The sequence below is a fragment of the Hakea prostrata genome, chromosome 3 (assembly GCF_041222555.1).
Source record: "Hakea prostrata isolate BN-2017 chromosome 3, UWA_Hpros_2, whole genome shotgun sequence".
NCBI classification, from domain to species: Eukaryota; Viridiplantae; Streptophyta; class Magnoliopsida; order Proteales; family Proteaceae; genus Hakea; species Hakea prostrata.
In genome coordinates this window covers 1,183,458-1,205,384 of record NC_142602.1, presented here as the reverse complement: position 1 = coordinate 1,205,384, position 21,927 = coordinate 1,183,458, and the positions used below count along the sequence as shown (strand labels likewise).

General features: G+C 39.8%; 2 protein-coding genes across 2 annotated transcripts in view; both read right to left on the bottom strand.

The window, feature by feature from the left end:
- LOC149019838 (Gut esterase (DUF1350)) overlaps positions 1–17,809 on the bottom strand; it is a 43,852-nt gene extending 26,043 nt beyond the window's left edge. Inside the window, exons 1-3 of the mRNA XM_089147819.1 lie at positions 17,470–17,809; positions 3,883–3,952; positions 1,646–1,770 (exon numbers count right to left, since the gene is read on the bottom strand). Of these exons, the coding sequence (XP_089003945.1) occupies positions 1,646–1,770; positions 3,883–3,952; positions 17,470–17,693 (419 nt within the window). The 5' untranslated portion in view covers positions 17,694–17,809. The remainder of the gene's footprint in view (positions 1–1,645; positions 1,771–3,882; positions 3,953–17,469) is intronic.
- Positions 3,970–6,014, bottom strand: LOC149019839 (stress enhanced protein 2, chloroplastic-like). Its single transcript, XM_089147820.1, has 2 exons — positions 5,910–6,014; positions 3,970–5,812 (listed from the first exon to the last, which is right to left on the bottom strand). Exons 1-2 carry the CDS (start codon positions 5,997–5,999, stop codon positions 5,543–5,545), a joined length of 360 nt encoding a protein of 119 aa, XP_089003946.1. The 5' UTR covers positions 6,000–6,014; the 3' UTR covers positions 3,970–5,542.
- Positions 17,810–21,927: the final 4,118 nt, after the last annotated feature.

Sequence of the window (21,927 nt, the reverse complement as noted above, 5' to 3'; positions counted from 1 at the left end):
AGAATTTTCTCCTTCAGAACTTTTCTTTTGGAGAACTCCCTTCAGGCAAGGCAATACGTTGAAATCTATAATATGCTTCACTAACTTTGGGGACATGCTCACCAGCAAGAAGATGTCATTTCATAGATTTAAATTCAGGGTTCAATCCTGCAAGAAACTTTGATACAAAAAATTCATTTCGTTGGGCATTAAACTGCTCTATATCTATGATGAGGTTGAAAGACATTCAACTCCTCCATGCCTTTAAAGGAGTTATAATAATCCTACAGAGACTTGTCAACTTGCTGAAATTGAAATAGCTTTTCATAAATACTAAAAATCCTAGTCATATTTAGAGCCTAATAGATGTAATTTAAACGTTTACATGATCTCCTTGAGATCCTTTAGATCCAGCCGTACTCATGGTTGAGTCACTTGTAAGTGAAGACATTAAACAGAAGTAGATATCACTCAAATAAGTTTTCCAGAATTTGAAGTAGAAAAAAAAATTCTGCCGCCTTAGGATCGAATAGGAGAAGGAAAAAGAAAAGGGTTTGCAAAGTGCAGCAAAAAGAGGTAACGTAGGCAAGTAGAAAACAATATTTAATCCCGATCTAATAGTCCATAATATACAACATTAGGTGATTGCACACCAAACAAAACAAAAAAAAACAAAAGAGAACTTCAGAAGAGAATATTGAGAACAACACTGTTCTGATTCAAAAAAGCTTTGATACTATGATTGAAAACAAGCTTTAAATAATCAAAGCAGCAGTTGAACTTGAACAAAGAACAGAGAGAAAAAGAAGAGAGATAAAGAACCAACAGAAGAGGCCTGTGATTCTAGCTAAAGAGTCTAAAATCGTAGAGCCCTTCTATTTATAGCTTCTAATGAATCTAATACAACTTGAGAGACAAGTAACTATCCTCTAGAAAAAGAAAAGAAAAAAACAAAAAATTACAGCTTTAGTAACTTTCTAGCTCCTAAAATATAAAGTTCTTAAAATATAAACTACCACCAAAATAAATACTATGTTGTCTAAAGACTCCCAAAACTTATGTAGCAAGACTCCTATATTAGAAATAAAAAGTAGAGTAGCATCACTAGAAAATATTGTTTACGTGAACAGTAAAAACAGCCTTTAATGTTCACGTAAAACACCTTTACTGTTCGTTAACGTAAACAGTAAAAACAGCCTTTACTATTCACGTGAACACCTTTACTGTTCACGTAAACAGTCAAAACAGCCTTTACTATTCACGTGAACAGTAACATGAACAGTAAAGCCGCCCAAACTTGCATATACTTCAACAGAAAGAAAAACATGTGAGGCTAGTTTTTGAAGGAAAGAAACAACAACTGAAGAAAGGACAGCGTGTGGAAGGCTGATGTGGCCAATCCAAGCCACTGGATAGAAAAGATCCCATCAACCACACTTTTAACTTCATTAGCTCTCTCAATTGTGCAGCTCCCATTTGGACTTCTCATGCAGAAGGACTAGGGACTGGAAACGTATTGCATAAGGGAGAATATATTGTGAAATTGTGTGAATTACTAACCAGATGGAACTTCCTTAGCAAAAGCTAAAAGCAAACTAGATAGGATGCACCTATGCATTTATAGAATTCCAGCAGAAATCAGAAAGAGATCACTAAAGTCACTCACTTTTCTGCAAGCCTCTCAAGAAATAAACGATATGTGAGCTGAGGAGCTGCCCCAACAAAAATACCACCAACGAAATGAACAACCGATATTGGCTTTGAGTATCTTGGTTTTAGCACCCATGCTCCCTGAAATAAAAATAATTTCCACAATTCCTCAACATATTAATCCATTTCAATCACATTTACTTAAAACTACAGCGAGAAATAATAAGTCATTCATTTCAGAACTCAAAGCTCAACTTCATTGCAATAACTGAGACATGGAAATGATTTGATGAATTGAAACCACAACAGAAGAGGTTCAAGATTAAAAAAGTTCCAGTCCCAGCTTAGCAGCACCATCTCTTACAACAGAAAAGGATCAAAGCAAGCTCTTTTCATATTTCAGAAATGCAGAAACACAAACCCAAGGTCTAGCCATTAATTGAAATTCCAAAGCTGGTGAAGCAAGAAACTGGCGTCATTTTCAATCCAAAATATGCAGTTTCTGGCAATTTTATTTCAATATTTATGCCAACAACCCCCCACCCCCAACCCCCCCCCCAAAAAAAAAAAAAAAAAAAAAAGAAGAAGAAGAAGAAGAAAAGAAAAGAAAAGAAAATTTTTTCATTTCAATCCAAATATTGCAGTTTCTGGTCATTTTAAAAGAGCCCATTTGAACCCATGGAAAAATTACATCCTATTGATGAAATTTTGCTAACATTTTGGAATTTCATTCATTGTCAACCATTGTAGCCTACCCTGGAAACAGTTTACATCACTCTTCTTCTTTTACTTTTTCTGAATTCTGGTATACTCTTCTTGTTTTCTTTCTCTTTGCTCTTTTTCTCGTTTGCACTGAAGTGCAGGACTTCCTTTTTCTTTTTTTTCTTTTTTTTTTTGTCTTTTACACTGCTGTATTGCAAGAAGAAAATCAGTGAGGAGAAGGGGGAATAAAGGAAGAAAGTTGCACAGGTGGGATTTTTGGCTTTTAACCTGATAATTTAGATTGCAGACCTAAGAATAGGTATGCTATGGTGGGCAAAACAATGGGGGAATTGAAAGAAGGGGAGAATTTCAGGGGAAAGGCAAAACACACACACAAGACACTACAGAGAATACTTAACTTCTATTAAATTCACTCTAATCAGGCTGTGTGTCACTAGCTTGTATTTAAAGGCGAGGGAATAAAATTCTACTGAACTCAAAAACAAATTTTGACTCAAAAGTCTATCCCTAACTTCATCGTACATGGGTAACCCAATAATTTAAATTAACTAGTTCCAAGCCTTGTTGGACCAAAAACTCTTGGACCAACGTCTAGCATGCTGGTGCAACCAATCAAGTGATGCTGCATCACCTTGAGTTAGACAATTCTGTTCATTTTATCATGCTGATTGCTATGAATTTGAAATAACATTTTGGATCCTCAACGAAAAAGTGGCAACTCATAGCAAAGTGTTCACTTTTAACAAATTGTGTGGCTCTCACAAGCAAATATGGAAGCCTTGCTGGAGGGGTAATAACAGCCTTCAACCCACAACGTCATAGGCAACAGCCAAGTTAAAAATTAGCAAGGCCAGTCTAACCCAGCCCTGATTGACCGCCTAGTCTTAAGACATCAAACTTGACAAAGCTGAGGGTATTCCGAATGGATCATCTAGGCTTCACCATAGACATGAATCTTGACAAAGTTGAGTGTATTAACATCTTCGCACAGCACCACGCATTGGACACCTCGAACGCATCTTAAAAGTATTGACAAAGAGAAACAATATCAAATCCATACACATGTATCGTTCAACAAAAATTCAGGATAAATTGAATGACAAGAAGTGACACCATAAGTTCAAGTCCTTTTTACCTGATTTATGAATTCAAATCCATAATTATGTTCCAATTTTATTTTTTAGATATGTAACAGAACCAAATGGAAGACTTTGGAAGCACCACACCTGATTTATGAAATTCCCAAGACTAAACTTCAAGGGAAGGTGATGGATAATAGAATAGAGTGGAATAGAGTTTATAAATATAGATAGAACACGGAAAGAGGAAGAAACAATCAGTGTAATGGGACTATGGAAAGTACTCATGAACACTAATCAAGGAATCATCTATGGCAAACAGCATAATATACTTGAAGACTGGAAAAACAAACAAGTAAATCAGAAAATCAACAATAAATGATTATGGTTTCTGAAAATGACGAGGAGAACAAGAATAGCAGAAAATCAGGGAAGAATAAATTGATAGCACCTCAATTTCACTCCAATCTCCAGAAGCACCCCAACCATCTTGCGATTGCTTTGCTGTTTCCGTAATTAATCTGCAAATAAGAACTAAATTAGTCAGTCACAGTTCAGGCTTGAAATTCTGCTGCAAACTAGATAACATGTGAAGTAAACCTAGTCCAATACAAGATACATGGAACTAGTCATTATCATGCCACATTTGACCAAGACCCCTCCCTCTTCAAGCATCAAGACACCTATCAAAGAAGCATTCCATATATGTTTGCTGGAGGTAAAAAAAGCTAGGTTGGCAATCAGCAAATTCATGCTCTACAACAACGTTGCAGCCAATGTAGCCAAAACACCATACTATCAGGGGATGATCAATGCAGTTGCTAGGGCAGGTGTAAGGGTTAAAGGCCCAACAGCTTGGGAAGTAATGAATAAATATTTACCAAAGGTGAAGCAGGAGATGGAGGAATGCATTGGTTCATTTAAGGAAAGATGGACTCCATATGGTGTTACTGTAATGGCTGATGGATGGACTGGTCCTACTAGACAGTCCATCATTAATTTCATGTTGAGGTGCAATGGAAAGACATCCTTCCTTAAGTCACAGTGGATGCCTCAGATAAAATCAAAGATGCTAACTACCTTTACAAGCTTCTTAAGCAGGTGGTCCTCGAGGTAGGGCCAAACAATGTTGTCCAAATTGTCACAAATAACGGTGCTAACTTCAAAAAAGCTGGTGAAATGTTGATGAAGAAGAAGAGTAGCAGGATCTGCCTCTTTTGAACACCATATGCAACACACTCGATTGATCTTATGTTGAAGGACTTGGGGAAAAGAAAGTCAATCATCGTTGTGGTTGACTGGGCTAGAAGGGTAAGTAATTTTATTTAGGGTAATTTTCATCTGGACCCCCTGAGGTTTGGTCCAGGTCACTTTTAGTCCAATTTAAGTTTTCTTTTGCATATGGCTCCCCTGTGGTTTCCAAAAAGATTAAATAAGGACAAACTTAACGGAAACGGTTAGTTTGATAACTTTTATGACGAAAATACCCTTTTTTGATTTATTTGTTTTAGTTTTTTTTTTAATAAGTGTATTTCTTTTATTCAAAATATAAATGTAAAAATCTCGTTTTTGGTGAAAAAAAACTCTTAACACGACGAGGTGAGACCTCTGGTATTTCCTCACCGTGTTCTTTCTGTCTTCGCCGTCGTCGGCCGAGAACTCGGATCCTAGTTTTGGAATCTTTAGAAACAAATATTACATTATTAATTTCAGATTCAATTGTGAATAAATATCAAATCTGAGAATTTAATTTTGCAGGGGTGGAATCTGCTGATCCGGATTTGAAGAACTCACTTGAACAGCTACCGAGTTCTTAAAAAAAATTGGTTTTCATTTCATAATTAATCAAGCAAAAAGCAGATTTAATATGTGCCGCTCAAGGTTTACTACCGAGACCGTTCTAATATTAATTTCCACAGGATGACTGTAAAAACACTGCAACCATACAAAATTCTGAGAGTTGTTGATGTGTACAAACACAGAACTACACATGCTATACAAGTACGACAAAGATGCATATGCATAAACAAGTATAATTACAGCTATGGAATACATAAATTAAAAGGGATTGAACGAGTTCTGTATATTTTATCACCATATGTTTATAATCGTTAGATGTCATCGGACAGTCCGCTGAGCTCTTGTTTCACGAACAATCCATCAACCAGATTATCAATCAAAGAATCGATGAATTTGTTGCAGCCAACATTGAAGATCCTACCTACTCTCTTCCGAGCGCTAGAGAACCAAGCGAAAACAGCAGCAGAAACCACCGCACCCAAACACACCCCTGCCGCCTCTTCAATTCCTTGCAAATCCATCTTCTGGAACAGAGAATTCCCCGTCACTATCTCCTTCGTCACCGTCGCCGCAAACACCATCTAATCACCAAATCCCCGAACAGATCTCAATCATCAATCGATAAAAGGAGGTCCGATCAAAACTATTTAGAAGCAAAGAAAGTTGTTAAAGATTTACCATGGCGACGCGGCCGGAGATGATCTCGAAGTCCTGAGTCTTCCTAAAAAAAACTAAAACAAATAAATCTAAAAAGGGTATTTTCGTCATAAAAACTATCAAACTAACCGTTTCCGTTAAGCTTGTCCTTATTTAAACTTTTTTGAAACCACAGGGGAGCCATATGCAAAAGAAAACTTAAATTGGACTAAAAGTGACCTGGACCAAACCTCAGGGGGTCCAGATGAAAATTACCCTTTTATTTATAACCATGGTTATGTGCTGAAGATGATGAGGAACCACTGTAAGGGTGATCTAGTCAGACCTGGATTGACTAAATTCACCACCAACTATGTAGCTCTAAAAAGCTTCCAAAAGAAAGTGGTGGGTCTACGGCACATGTTTGCAAGTGAGGAGTGGTTAAATTGGCGTGGATCTAGCCATCCTGATGCAGTAGTTGTCCAACAAATCATTGCTGATGATTCCTTTTGGAGGCTGCTGAACAGGACAGTGGGCATTTTAGAGCCTATTGTGTTTATTTTAAGGATGGTGGGTTCGGAGAAGAAGCCCACAATGCCCCACATATATGCTGCCCTCCAGCAAATGAAAGAGTTGATTAGAGCTGCTGCCCCTGGCTCCTTCAAATCCTACGAGAGGATCATCGATGATAGATGGGAGACACACTTGATGCATCCTTTGCACTTGGCTGGTGAGTCACTTTCAAGTCTTTAAGTTTTTGTTGTATACTTTAATTTACATTGTTAATTTGTTATAAGTTATAAGTTATAAGTTATAATTTATAAACAAGTAAACAACCAAATTTTTTATTTCCACAATACAAGCTTACTACCTCAACCCAAAGTACCATTACAAGAATGATCTAGGGCTTAATGTAAGGCTGATGAATGCGGTGCAAGACGTGGTGGAGAAGCTTGTGTCAAATCCGGTCATACAGGGGACAATTAATGGAGAGGTGCGAACTTATTCAATTGTTTCTTCAACTTCTTGCATTAGTGCATATACAATAGTAAAAGTACAATAATTGAAGAATTGGTGTACAGATCAGAGAGTTCAGGGATGCCTCTAGGAGTTTTGGAAAGCCTTCTGCGGTAGGCAAAAAAAATGATCCTGGTAAATAGTTCATTACTATAAGTTTATAACTCTGTAAGTGATAACTGATAAGTTATATAAGACTACCCGAATATCTCTCTCCCCTGATTCTCTCCCTTTGCCCACCCTCTTAAGCCGCTAACACTTCCTGATCCTGTTTCCCCTTCTTCTAGCTCAACCATTGACCCTGACCTTTTTGAAACCCCCTCCCCTCTCAGCTCCCCCCTGTGTGGATCGCCCCATTCCAACCCCCCTTTGCCCTCTCCCCAGTAGCAATATGGATTCCCCCCATTCTTTGCTCTAAATGTCAGATTTTGTTCTTTGGATTGTCAGGGGGCTCTTTTCCCTTGCAAAGCTAGCGCTCTTTAGGTTTTGCTAGTGATTGGCCTTAAAGTTTAAGAAAATTTCAGGTTCTTCAATTTGTTCGGGTTGGCTAGTTCGTTTTTGGTGCCTCTGTCCATCTTCTTTGGTGGAAGTGCAATCTTCGTTGATGGATTTCCAAATCCCGCTCCGAAGATTTGATTTGGAGTGCTATCTTCTTTGTTGTCTCTCTTTGGCTTGTGTCTTCTCCCCTTGTTTGTAGATTCCCCAAGGGTTAGGCTTGTTGTCTCCTGGGGCCTCTTCTCTTCTGTTCGGTCTCCCTCTTTCAGGCTGCTTTGTTTTCCTTTTCGTTATTTATATTATTTATTCATCCAAAAAAAAAAAAAAAAAAAAAGTTATATAAGTATTAAGATTTACTTGCCTAATGCATTCTTATATTTGGTTATGCAGCTCATTGGTGGGTGCTATATGGAACTAGTTCGCCAAATCTCAGGGACATAGCAATTAAAGTACTCTCACAAACTCGCTCATCCTCTGGTTACGAGAGGAACTGGAGCACCTTGTCGCTCATCCATAGTACGGAACAGATTGGGGAGTAAGAGGCTCGAGGACTTAGTGTATGTGCATTACAACATGAGATTGAGAGTAGGGCACATACAAGATGATATAGATGACGAAAATGGGGAACCAATTGAGTTGACTGATATATTCCACAAGCCCCCCGCAGAGTATGAGGAAAATGATGTCATATATCAGTGGGTTAGGGATCAAGGTGGCCCAGTGGTGGATGGGCCAAGAGGGCAACAAGATCCTACCATTGCTGCTACTATGGGCCCAGAGGCTGTGGCTGACCATGTATCTTCTGACGAGGGTGTTGTAGCAGCATCAGCAGGACCAAGTGTACCATTTGTGGAGCCACCTGGTCGACTTGAAACAACTGCAGTGGGAGTTCAGATGATGCCGGTGATACCAAAGGGCCAAGTGGCCCAAGTCAACCATCGAATCATGGAGGCAGTCAGGCTGGTGGTGTTATTGGTGGAAGTCAGGGTCAACAAAGGGAGTCACCTCCACTAGGTCCGAGTCATCCGACACGTGCCAGCCACAGTTCCCCTATCTCTCGGACTTATAATAGGAGTAGGAAGAGTAGATCGAACCAGGGGCAAATGAAAGATGATGCAAGCATGCAGGATCTTGAATTGAACATGGAAAGCATGAGCCTAGATCATGGTCACAGTGGTTCACAACAGCAAAGTTTGGACAGTTGGCAATCGGGGTTCCCTATACATAGATCATGGTGGGAGATCTCGCGAGATATCTCGGTTTTTTCATAAACCGAGACGAGATCAAGGTCGAGATCTGCAAAATGGGATATCTCGCCCCAAATCTCGTCATATCTCGCTAGAACTCTCAATTTTTGCCCCATTTTTTGCGGATTTCAGCCAAAGTTTCACTTGCAACTACTCTTAACACATCTACAACATGAAAGGAAGCTCAATCATCCTCTACTTGTCTTATGAACTTATGCGTTAATGACTTATATAGAACTTCTAAGGGTTGTATACTTTTATCATTCTCTTCTCAAAAGTTAAGATTGTAATACTCAGATGAATGTTATCTTGATGACATTTAAGTTATTTGATGTATTTGATACACTTCATTTTAATTTATATGCCTTAATGGTTTTATATTACATGTTATAAAACCTTGCATTCTCTAATCCTACAGCATTAATGGTTTTATATTGTATGTTATATAACCTTGCATTCTTTAATCCTACAGCATTTCAGTTTTACACTATGGGTAGACTTAGAAATCATATTTATGGCTGTTTCTCACAAATCCAAGGCCACTAGTGTGTTCAAAAGGCCTTAAATAGGCTAAATACCAAGTTTTAGCCTAACTGAAACCCTAAAACCCACTAAGATGGGCAACCGAGTTGACGCCCAAAAAATGGCATATCTCGACCGAGATCTTGCCGAGATGGTCGAGATCTCCGGTTTTCATGGTAGCGAGATCTCGCTCGAGAGTGAGATCTTCTACCATGACGGAGATCACAACACCGGGTCAAATTACACTAGGTATTCTTCTTATGGAGATCATTATATTCCTCAAGACCCTGCACCTAGAGAGTACACATATGGGAGTGAAGGTGGGTTGTTAACTGAGTGGTTTAGAAACCCCTACCCATATATTCAACAACAACATGAACAGCAATAACAGCAATGGCCCTTTCACCTACCCACGATTGACGATTATCCCAGAGTGCTATCCCTCCAGAGATTCGACATGGAGACATATCAGTTCCATATAAACCGATATGTGACATATTACAGTGATGAGTTGACTTGGGAGTCATACGTGGCCACCGTTCAAAATCAGTTGATGCAGAATGCTGAGTGATACTCTCGTTGTATTGTAGACTTGTAGTCTTGTAACTTACAAGTTGTAAGTTATAAATTGTAATCTTGTTACTCTGGTACTCTTATGATTGTGAACTTACGGTATGATTTATGACTTACTAAAAGTCTAAAACTTCTTATGGTTGTAAAATTTTGAAGACATTTAAGTTCTTTGATAGTTTGATGTGTAATGTTAATGTATTTGATACTTGATGGTTGATGGTTGATAACTTGAATTACTTGATATCTCTACATTACATGTTGTCTAACCTTGCATTTCACAGCATTTCGGTTTTACACATAGGGGCCACTTAGAAAACATACTTAGGTTTATTTTCTCACAAATCTAAGGCCACCAATGTGTTCAAAAGGCCTTAAATAGCCTAAATACCAACTTACCAAGTTTCAGCCCAACCGGTGCCCTAAAACCCACTGAGATGGCCCATTGAGATTACGCCAGAATTTTGGTAGATCTCGACCGAGATCTCGCCATCTCAGTCGAGATCTTGCTATTTTGGAGTGGTGAGATCTCTCACCATGGATGGATCAGGTGCATCATTTGTGGAGTCCATCTCTAGTGTCCATTAGGGCCACCAATACCAGTACCACAACTAGAGCCAGAGTATCCACTTTCGAAAGCAAGATACTACAATCATTTCCCTTACAAGACATGACCTAGGATGGGTTTGTCTACTTTATGTCCATGATGCTCCCTATAGAAGGGCAACAATTGACTTCATGGACAACTTTAGGCATACCATGTCATGGCCTCAATATGTCCAATATTTAGAGTGCTCCATGGCTTAGGAGATGGATCCAACCCCACACAACAACTTTTATTAGATTAAAGTAGTTCTCATTCATTGTGTATTGTTATTACAAACTTCTTTTATGTATCTTCCACATCATTCATTGTAATTGTAATTCATTCTTTAGTTGTTATACATCATTCATTTAAATTTCTTAACTATGTATTAAGTTCTAAACTTCTACTTCTTTATTAAATTCTACTTATTGTATTTGTTGATTCATTTTAATGAAAGTTCTTTAGCATACCATCCATATTTACATTTGGTGAAAATGCATATTCCGGACTTCTAGTTTCGCCCGTATACAGCCATGCATGTGCCAATCAAGAACCCCACTTTAAGTTAGGTTTCAGGCAAAAATAAAACATCCATTGTGTTTATTGGCTTCAAATTAGGCTTTATGCCAAAAACTAGGCCAAGAAAAGCCCCAAAACCCACTGAAACATGGCATCGGAAAAGGAAGAAAAAAATCTAGCGAAATTTTAATGTTTCGCCAAAAGAGTCGAAATTTTGAACTATGGGTGAGAGAGAAGGGGAATTGGGCTGGAATGGGGAAGGGGGCTGGTACTTACTTAGGATTTAATTAGGAATGCTGAACTTTGAAGAAGAACGCTGAAATTAATAAAAAAAACTGCAGAAATCTCTTTCTTTAAGTAGTTGCAGGCCCCTTCTAGAGAACCCACAACCTCTCTAGCTTTCCTCCAAAACTCACTCAATATTTCTTCAACAAATCAATTTGTTGTTTACAAGGTTTGAAGGCTTATTCATAGCCTAAGGAACGAAATTAGACTAGCACTCAACTTTAGAAAAGAAATCAAACTTGAACTCTGCCTTGCAATTCAAATCAAATAAAAGCTCCCAAGACTTCAACTAACACAAGGAACCTTCATAACTTACTTTAGAGGAATCCAATTTGAATTCTAAGAATAGATGTAGATCCCTTGTAAGGAGTAGGACAACTCTAGAGGACTCCTTCAACAACTAGATACCCAACTCTAATCAAAACTATTCAATAGCTTGCAAAATAAATAGGTCATATCCCGCGCCACTCCCTCACCCTTTAAGCACCAAATAAGAAGTGGTTTCCTTCTTCTCTGATTGCTTGCCCCCCTCTCTTCCTTCCCGTCCTCCCCTCCACCCTCCCCTCCTTAACAAATTTGTGGACCCTGCCTCCCTTGACTTCCTCCACTTTATCCCCTCAAATGATGAGATCCTCAATGCTGTCCAATCCCATAAAACCAACAAAGCCCCCGGGCATGACAGTTTCAGTATAAGTTTCTTCTTGACCACTTGGAATTTCATAGAAGCGGACCTTGTTCGAGCCATCTATAGCTTCTTCCTTAATCCCTCCTAGCTCCCCTCAACCAAACCTTCGTTTGCTTTATCCCCGAAAAACCTGGAGCTTCTTCCCTCTCAGATTTCCTTCGCATCTTTCTATATAATCTCCTTTATAAATTCATCTCCAACATCCTCGCCAATCGCCTAAAAAAGTGATGCCCTCCATGGTTAGCCCAAACAATATGCTTTCATCTCTGGTCATAGCATTGCGGACAACATCCTCCTTCGTGCAGAGATCGTCCGATGTTTCAACTGAGCCTCCCACTCCCCCTTGCCCTTTTGAAGGTGCATTTTGACAAAGCTTTAAACTCTCACTCCCCTGCTACCCTCTTAAAGGGAATCCCACTCCTCTCAGCGATGGGATTCCCCCTAGTTTGTCCATTGGATTGAGGTCTGCATCTGTTCCCCCTACTTCTCCATCATCACTAACAGCTCTCTCACGAGCTTCTTCCCTTCCCATTTTGGTATTCGCCAAGGCTGCCCCCTCTCCCCTTTCTTCTTCTCGCTTGCCTTAAGGGTCCTCTCCCGCATCCTACAAACCAAAACTAACCAACTCCTCATTTCCCCCATCTCCAAATGCAAGGCCTTCATCCTCACCCATCTCGCCCTTGCAGATGATCTCATGATCTTCTCCAAAGCCTCTCATTCCTCCTTATCCTCCATCCTCTCTGCCCTTTCCCTCTTCGAATCCCTATCCGGCCTTTGTGTCAACATTGACAAATCTACTCTCTTCCTCTCTGGCATCTCGAACACCATCCACAATTCTCTCCTTCACCTCACTAGCTTCACCCTTGGCTCCTTCAAGATGACTTATCTTGGCCTTCCCCTCATCCCTTAGAGGCTCACCTCTCACCATTGTGCCCCGATGTTGGACCGCATACAGGGAAAACTCCAGCTATGGAAATGCAAGTTTCTTTCCTTTGTTGGTCAAGTCATGCTCATTCACTCGGTCCCCCAAGCCTCTATCTCTACTAATGTAGCATTTTCTCTATTCCCAAATCCACCATCCATGCAATGGAATCCCTCTTCTATGCTTTCCTCTAGAAAGAACAAGAAGTCTTCGCCGCATCCAAGACGTCAACTTGGCCTGACTCCTAAACCTCATTTGGAAGATTGCTTCCAAGCATAACTTTATTTGGGTTACCTACGTGTATTCCTACCTCCTCAGGTCTGACTCTTTCTGGACTGCTCCCATCCACTCTAACCCTTCCTATGTTCAGAGAGAAACTCCTCCTTCTTAGACCGACTGCTCTCTCCACCATTTCTCGTATCTCATGGATCCTCTATTTCCTTCTAGCTAGATCTGTGGCATCCGATGGGTATTCTCTACACCCTCCTTGGCCGTTGTACTATATATGAGTCCCATATTCCCAAGTCCACCCTGCTTTCCACCTTTATTATTGATGGCTCTTGGTCCCCTTTACCCCACCCTTATCTCACACAAGTCTGATCTTCCCTCCCCACTCTCCTCAACCCCTCTTCTGACCTCACGATATGGCTTCCCTCCCCCTCTAGAACCTTCTCTTCTTTGTCAGACTAGAACCTCACCTGCTCCACCTCCCCCTCGGTTCCTCAATCCCTCCTGGTTTGGTTCAAAGGTCATATCCCGCGCCACTCCCTCACCCTTTGGCAAGCTCTTAACCATGGTCTAACCACCCAATCCTTCCTTATCAGCCACCATATCCCTGCTAACCCTATCTCCATCCTGTGTTGGAATGGTTTAGAGGACCTTGACCACTTGTTCTTTTCTTGCCCCTTCTCTTGCTCCTTTAGGGAAAAGCCCTCCCTTCTATTTGGCCCCGCTCTAGATGCTCATTCAATTTAGCTCGAGAGTGGTCTTGGATATTGAGAGCCTTCTCAAGCTCCTCTATTTGTGATCAGGTTGGTAAGTTGGTTTTTAGTGCTACTATCCACCACTTGTAGTAAGAGCGTAATCTTAAGAGATAGACTTCCAAATCTAGATACTTGCACACAATTTGGAAAGCCATATATTTCGATGTTTCTGCTCTCGACCCCCCGATTATGGATACCCCAAGGAGCAAGCTCATTGTTGTTACCTGGGGTTTAGATTCCTCCCTCCAGCAGCCCCCTAGATGGGTGGTTGTTGCGGCCCTTCTATCTTTCCTCCTTTTTCAACATTCTCCTTCATTCCCCTTCTCGGGGTTTTAATGATATTTTATTATTCACCCAAAAGAAAATTGCAATAACGGACTCAAATTTAAAAATAAAAGTAGATCTAAGGTCCCACAAACATAATGGACCTAATTATACCCTAACTTGGACTCAACGAAAATTTGAAATCCAAAATACCCCTACTGGGATTAGGGGCCTTAGTGTTTGGGGGAGCAACCCTAGGCCCTGTTTCGGCCCTGTGTACGGTTTACATCACTAGCAGTGCCAAACCCAGCAGAAACATAACAGAGAATGCAATATCGAAACAGAAAAAAGATAAAAAAATTATCAGTTGCCAAATCAACAAACACAGAACTAATGAATTAACAGAAAAGGAATGGCAGTTTCGGATACTGACTCAGAATAGGCAAAGTTTCAGACCCAAATCCAGCAACTTGGAACACTAGCTATGAGGATTAGAAACTAAGCAAAAAGTTATAATATAGTGGTTAAATAACAGAATCAGCTACTAGGGAACAAATAACAGATTACAGACCTAAAACACCAACCTGATGCCAGAACATAACATATTTCAGATCCGGTACATCACAGGTTACAAATATACCCAAAGGGACATTTCTCTCTCAGGACCTCTGTTACAGTGAAGATCAGACTGCAGAGCATCCTTGTTTCAAGAAAGAAAAAAAGGGGTGATAAAGGATGTAACTGAGTTGTTAACCAGGATAAATGGATTCAGATTGATGGAATGGGAAGAAAGATGGATCAACTTGCAGGCTTGCTCCGAAGAATAGGAAGGGGCAACAGAAAAACAAAAGAGAAATTGCAGGAGGAAGCGAAGAACAAACCTGAATCATGTCTTTTGGGGGTTTTGGGGGGCGAGACAGAAATTTCCGGTTCCATTCAATAATTGACTAAAGCGGAGGTAATATGATGTAAACCAAGGCGGCGGGACAATTTTGTTTCAGTTGTTGTCACCAACAGCAGTAATTTTAGGGTTCTATGGTTTGAGGTAAGGAAAAATTAGGGCTTGCAGCTATGGGAGATAAGGGTTATAGGGCTTGCAGCTAGGATAGAAAAGATCCAGGGTGGAATTGGAATGAAGGAAAGTTTCTGTTCTAGAGTTTTTTTGACTGAATCTTGCTTTTCTTTCTTTCTTTTTGGATGAATAAATAATTATAATAGAACAAAGGAAGGAACAAGAGAAAACCAGCCTTTAAGAGGAAGACCAGAAAGAAGAACTGAGACCCCAGGAGACAACAATGAGCATGTTCCTTGGGGAATCAACAACCGGGGGGCGGGGAATGGATATGAGCCTAGCCGAAACATCAAAATAGATGGTATTCCAAATCATGTCTAAAGAACGGAATTTGCAAGTCCATCTTCGAAGATTGCGCTCCCACCACAAAGATGGATAGTGGCACAGAAGACTAGCTTACCAATTCAATCACAAATGGATGAGCCAGAAAAGTTTCTCAAAATCCAGGACCAATTTCAGGCAAAGCCAAAGAGCACCTTGAACGAGGCCAAATGGAAGCAAGGGTTTTTCCCAGAGGGAACTAGAGAGGGCAACTTTCCTTCTTTCTTGCTTTCAATCTTGAGATTCTTGAATTTTCTGTTTTAGGGCTTTGATTTGCACAAGAAGGGGGAGCCAATTTCCAAAGTTTGGAGGGTCAGAGCGGCTGAGGTTGTAACCAAAAGTTGATGGGTAATCTAGGGATTGTTCTGGCTGTAATTTAGGGGTTGGAATGGCTGGACAGCAAGGTTTTAGGTTTTCTTGATTGAGAACCTTCCAGAAAGTCGTCGCAGGCAAAGAAGGAAGTGAGGGAGAGCTCTAGGGGGCATAGGGTTAGGGTTTAGGGTTGGGGATGGTTACTTACTTGCTGCTCTTGAAGGTGAAGAGGACTGTAATATGCTGCTGCTGCTGCTGTATGTGAGCAAGAATCAATCAAGAAATTAGAGAGAAGAGCTTCTTGAAACTGCAGGATCCCCTAAGGAACCCCACTGAATACCTCCTTGGCTATATCCTCAGCAATTTTATTGATCAAAATTGATCTGTTACAGCAGTAGGACTTTGAATTTATAGACATTACAATAAGACTCCAAACAGCAATAAGACTCCAAACAGAACTTAATGGTATTCTAATTCTATAAAGATCTAGAACTCTTAACTTAGACTCAAACTCCTATCCTTAACTGAGGAAATATGACTCTTTAATTAGAAAGAGTCCAACTAAATAAATAAAAGAACCGGGTCTAAGGCCAAAAGACCAAAGTACCCCAAGGGGGTTGTGCAAGAACCTAGCGGCAGCTATGGTTTCTTGCGGTTCTTGTGGGAGGAATATTTGGGGTTTACATTATAATAGTTCTTCAAATGAAAAGGAAGATGTAATCCTACTTAAGGTGGACTTCCTAAATGAACTGGTCTCCACACTCACTGATAGCTATCACTTGATTTTCCCCAAAAAAAAAAAATATCACTTCTTACAATTAAACCTTCAAAGTAATTACATGAAAAAACCCAAAAAAAGTGCAATTAACCATCATGGACTTGGCTAAGGGAGTGGCATGTTTGGGCTTTTGCTTCCAAAGCTTATCATAATGGTCCAGCAAACCAAAGCAATTGTGTCAGGGGGACAAAGTAGAAACGTTAAGCAAGGCACAATAACCAAATGTTCAACCAGTATCGAGACAATGATTTAGATGGTTTCTTTGGGAGGAAAGCTGTTTTGCACAGCCCCACTGAGGAAGGGCTTCTCAAATAGGCCACCATTATGAGCCTCGAGGATAAGAGAAAATGGCGATTAAAACAGTTTTATAGACAGGTTATGGTATGCATTATCCGAACTCAAATCAAGCAAATATCCCCCCCCCGCGGGGGCACGGGGGGAGTATTTCCATGCATCCTAAGCATTATGCACCATGCACACCTACGACTTTAATGATTTACCGACAAGGTAAACTCCATTTGGGGCTGAAACTTGACATCTGAACCCGGGATCAGCTTGTGTACAAAATAAGTGAACTGCCCTCTCTTTCTTAGAATCTTGTGGGTGTGGTATTCTTTTCTCTCTTTTTTCTTTTTCTTTTCTTTTTCTTTTTTTTTTTTTTGGGGGGGGGGGGGGGGGGGGGGTGTTATTTTTGGACCTTGTGTTCTACCTCCAGGAGCCCTGTCTCTTCCCCTTTTGGTGATAATTGTTATTCACTCGAAAGAATGGTCTCCGCTATAATAGTCCTGGGAATCAAGTTCACATTATGATGAAGGTAGGCAATGCCTACTGGCAGCTATAGTGGAAGGCCCCAAGATGTTGCTACACAATTGCAGAAGACCAAGCTAGTGATATAATAGAAAAGGACATGTATGTGACCAAAACAAAAGATTAGAGGTTAACAACGAAGCACCAAACTGCGCTGTCTTGATCAACAAGAAAATACCTAGTGGGAAAGAAAAAGGATCCGATACCAATTGCGTACCTTTCAATCTCACCGTAGAGCTGAACTCCGGTGGATTCAGGAGGTTTGTTATCGGAATAACATAACCGACGATTGGCATCCCTATGTCCGCTGAAGCGGTTTTCAGAACGGAAGTGAAGGCAGCGACGTTGGCGGTTCTGAGAATCCCGCAAGCTGTATTCACCTCGAACCTGATGGTATCGCGGCGCAATGAACGCATGGGGGATCCATGCCTTTGTATTCATCTCCAAAACCTATCAGCTATTCGACCAGTGCACGGACAAAGATACAAGAGAAAATCTGTCCCAAAACGCCGCCCGAGTAGCCCGACTTCGTCGACTTCTTCTTTCTTTTTTATTATTATTATTTTTATTTTTTCCCCATAAAATGTTACTAATATATAGGTGCCGCCGTGCCGCGAATTGGTGCGAGCCCGAACCTCCCCGCCGTCGGAGGGTGGGCTTTTTACCGTTTTTTTTTTTTTTTTTTTAAAGAACGTCTTTTTTTTTTTTCCTCTGAATTGGAATGTCCGAACCGATTTACGCACAGGCCCCTTTTTCACCTTTTTGAGTATTTTTCATCTGGACCCTTAAGCTGCTTTTGTTTACTGGAATAAAAGTGGGGTGGGAAAAAAGGGGTGAGAAAATTCTTGAAAACATGTAGATTTTTTACTTTTCCTTTAAATCCCAAAATGGTAGATTGTTTGGTTGCTTGGGGTGGGAAAGTGAAATCAAGGAAACTTGTCTGCTGATGTGGCAGCCCAACTTTCCCACCCCATGCCATTTTAAAACCCCACATATTTGGTGGGACTTTGTGGGAAAGTTGGGAAAAGTAAAAAGTGGGACCCACCCTATCATTTTCCCACAAAACCGTTTCATTTCCTTTCCTTCTCCCTCACCCCACTACACATGGGACCCACATTTATTTTTCCAACCCCTTTTTTCCCACCCCACCTTTGCAAACAAACGTAGCCTAAGCTTCATTCAAAAAAATGACGACTTAGAAGTTGGATCTACATCTCAGAAAACCAGTTGAGAAGAAATAATTTTTAGAGTTTTTTTCATTTTGCTAACTCGAGGTTGGGCCCAAAATTTTGCTGGTCCACTTAAGTAGTCAATATTACATATTGTCTAATATAGTAAACTTTGAATATTACAAGTTATCCAATATTAGTAGTTAATCAGAGGAAGAATAAATGCAAGGGAGGGAAAGTGGGAGATCATGAAATGATGGTCTGAATCAGTAGTGTTTGAGAGTAAGAAAAAAATGACGAAAAAAGATAGGGTTTTCAAAATAGAGTGTATATTGACCATTATACCCTTATGTTACACTTTGGAATTTAAGTGACTTGCACATAATTGGAGAGAATGAATTTCTCACCCATAATTCATAATAGACAAAACTGAGTTTTTTATAGGTTTCACGCTTTAGTGGGACTTAAACTCTGGGTTGCACCTTTTAGTGTCCTAAATTACAGATTGCATACTCTCAAAGTTACAAACTACACAACTCTTCCAAGAGAATCTCCCGTCACCCATTTTCTACCTACATCTTGTCGGAAACTACTGGAAACAACCCCTCCCTCTATGACATCTAGGGTTTGATTTGGAGAAGGAAATGTAGGTAAGCAAGAGAAAATTGACACGGGGAACTTTGGCACTTTTGCCTTTCTAGTAAGTTTTGCATGAGAGAGAGATAGAGAGAATGAAAGAGGAGATCATTAATAATGCAGCTTTAAACCAGAGTTTTGATCCTAGTTTTATGGGATCTGTGTGTGTTTGTGTGTGTGAAATAGAAAATCCTCATAGATGTGGTCCCCATAAATTCCATCAAGCCTTTGAAGCATTGAATTGAAGAAAATATATATTAGTTTAGATGAAAAGCCTATCAAAGCGTAATTGTTACCTCTTTAGAAGAATATACTTAAGAAAATAACTATCTAACTATCATCCAACTCCAACTAAATCCGTCTGAGAATCGATACGATATATTATTAAATATGTTCAAACATAATAGAATGCGTACATGGTATATGGTATTACCACTACCCGATCCGTTTACATAGCTACTTCATTTGCACATCATATTGTGTCATTCTTTCCTTTTTTGGTAGAGACATATTGCCTCATTAGAATTACCTAAAAGATGTCACAAGTTCAAGTAATTTCTGCCTTAAAAAAAAAAAAAACCCCTTTATAAGTAATCATCCAAACTCTTGTATTTACGTTCTATTATACCTATATAAACTGGACTTAGGCTCTTTTTGGTATCAATTCTCATTTTCTATTATGCCTATTTAAAAGAAACGAGTAAAAGAATTCATTATTGGTCAAGAATGAAAAATGATTTTGTGACTTTTATCAAGAATAAATTATGGAATAAAAAATAAGTTTGGTAAATCCAAAATGAAAAATTGTATGCTGAAAACCCAAAACTCCCCCAAGCAGCATATGAACAAGGTTGGTCACTTCAATGGCGGATTTGCCTCCACCCCAGCAAGTCATCTCCCGAGGAAGCTTATCAAGAACCTTGACCTCATAGACAGGCTTTGGGGTCATGAAGAAGAAATAAGGTGTAAGTGTAATTCACGATTCGTTCTGGGAGTGAAAGATTGATGTAAACACAAAGCAAAGAGAAGAAAAAAAATCCCATCGGAAGGTGAGCATAGCATTTTTTGGGGTTGGACGCTGGAGCAAACACCCATCATGGAAGATGATTGCGCTCTTCAGCTTCCCCTATTGCACAGGTTTCATTGATGGGTCATGATGAACCATGTATCCTTCCTATTATAATCAATCAATATTAATATCATATTGTGAATTTCTTTTCCAAGAACAAAATCATTAAATTGGTTCAAGCCCAGAAGATAAAAAATGAAAACGTATGTTTGTTAATGCAATTACTACTACTCCGTTTTAGTTGGTCATGGAGGCTCCAGAGACTCTGTTTCATTTTCCAAAAAAGAAGCAGAACGTAAAGATTTTCGCCAGTATAATTGGATACAAACCTTGCAAAGGAACATGAAAGTATGGTCATATTCGCAATATCCCAAACCAAGATGAAGCAATTTGTCGTTGGAGAATTCCTTCAAGAGAGCCTAGTTTTTTCAGATCTCTGACCAACACACCAGGCTTCTTCATGAATCTAGGGGATCTACCAGTTTTACGGTTCACTTCGATCTTTGTTCCAAGCACTTTATCTCCTCCAAGGAAATCCTTCACGAACAGATCCACCATTACAGTTGGGTTGCCAGGGTTGCCGGGGTTGCCAGTGACAACCACCTTCCTCTTACACTTACTGAACATAACCCAACTCTCTGATTTAAGTCTTCTACATAGAATCGTTTACAAAAAAAAAAAAAAGTCTTCTACATAGAATCTCGGTAACAATGCCATTGAAGGCTTGAAGCTGCAATGATTTCTTGAACCAACCCACTTCCATGAGAGCTTCTATACTAATGCGTGTCTCAGGATTTGGGTCGAGTAGCGGAGAAATTATCCATCTCACCATCTTTGAAGACCACTACGAAAGTATAAATGTATAATGCGTGTCTCAGGATTTGGGTCGAGTAGCCGAGAAATTATCCATCTCACCAGCATTGAAAACCACCACAAAAATTAAAAATCAGACACATCTTCCGGCTCCATAGATCAAAAAGCCATCCATCTTGCACTTTAGAAACCTGGAAGAATGGGTGATAGAGAGTGATGCAATACGGAGCAGCTGGTTCTTTCTCAGTAAAGTAAGGTCAGGGTTTGACGGTGAGAAGGGGAAGAAAAAACATGGCTTTCAAAAAGAGAATGTATATTGACTATTTTACGCTCATTTTAACTTCAAAATTTCAAATAAACTTCCGCATAAATGAGAATGAAATTCTCACTCGTAATCCAAAATAAGAAAAAGTCTATTACAAATTTCGAAGGTTTTTCTATTATTTTAAATAAAAACAAAACTGATAATAGATACCAAATAATTTAAAATAGTAAAAACTTCTCTAATTAATACCAACAAAAAGAGCCTTAGGATCGTCAGAGCCCTCCCATCTTATAGACATTAGAGTGCCCCTGGACTAAGAACAGACAAGATTCTCTAAAGATTCTCTAGAGAGTTTAATGAAAAAAATAAAAATAAAAATTGAAGAAACGTCTCGATCTTCTCATCATCAGAAAAATTGATTGTTTCTCTCCGGAAGAAGTTTTCTTGTTTTGATGAATAAATTACCACTAGAACCCCAACGAGTGAGGAAAAGAAGAAAATGTACGACGGGGAACAAGGGGGCAGAGGGAAGAGAAAATCAGCCTTAAAAAAAAGAGGACGGAGGGTAGAACCGTAGAATCAAGACGCCAAGATTGGACCCATTTGAACTCCTCTCCCTCTAGGTTAACGTTCACACCCTAAATCCCAATAAATCCGCAAAATCCTGCCTCCCGAAGACCCTTCATTTCATATCAAATTTTGTTGCCACTGTTTCCAAGGACA

Excerpts from the sequence above, each read along its gene's own strand:
- LOC149019839 (XM_089147820.1), bottom strand. The coding sequence starts at position 5,999 with ATGACGAAAATACCCTTTTTAGATTTATTTGTTTTAGTTTTTTTTAGG. Across the intron at positions 5,813-5,909 it reads TCTCCGGCCGCGTCGCCATG|ATGGTGTTTGCGGCGACGGT; the intron begins GTAAATCTTTAA and ends TTTGGTGATTAG.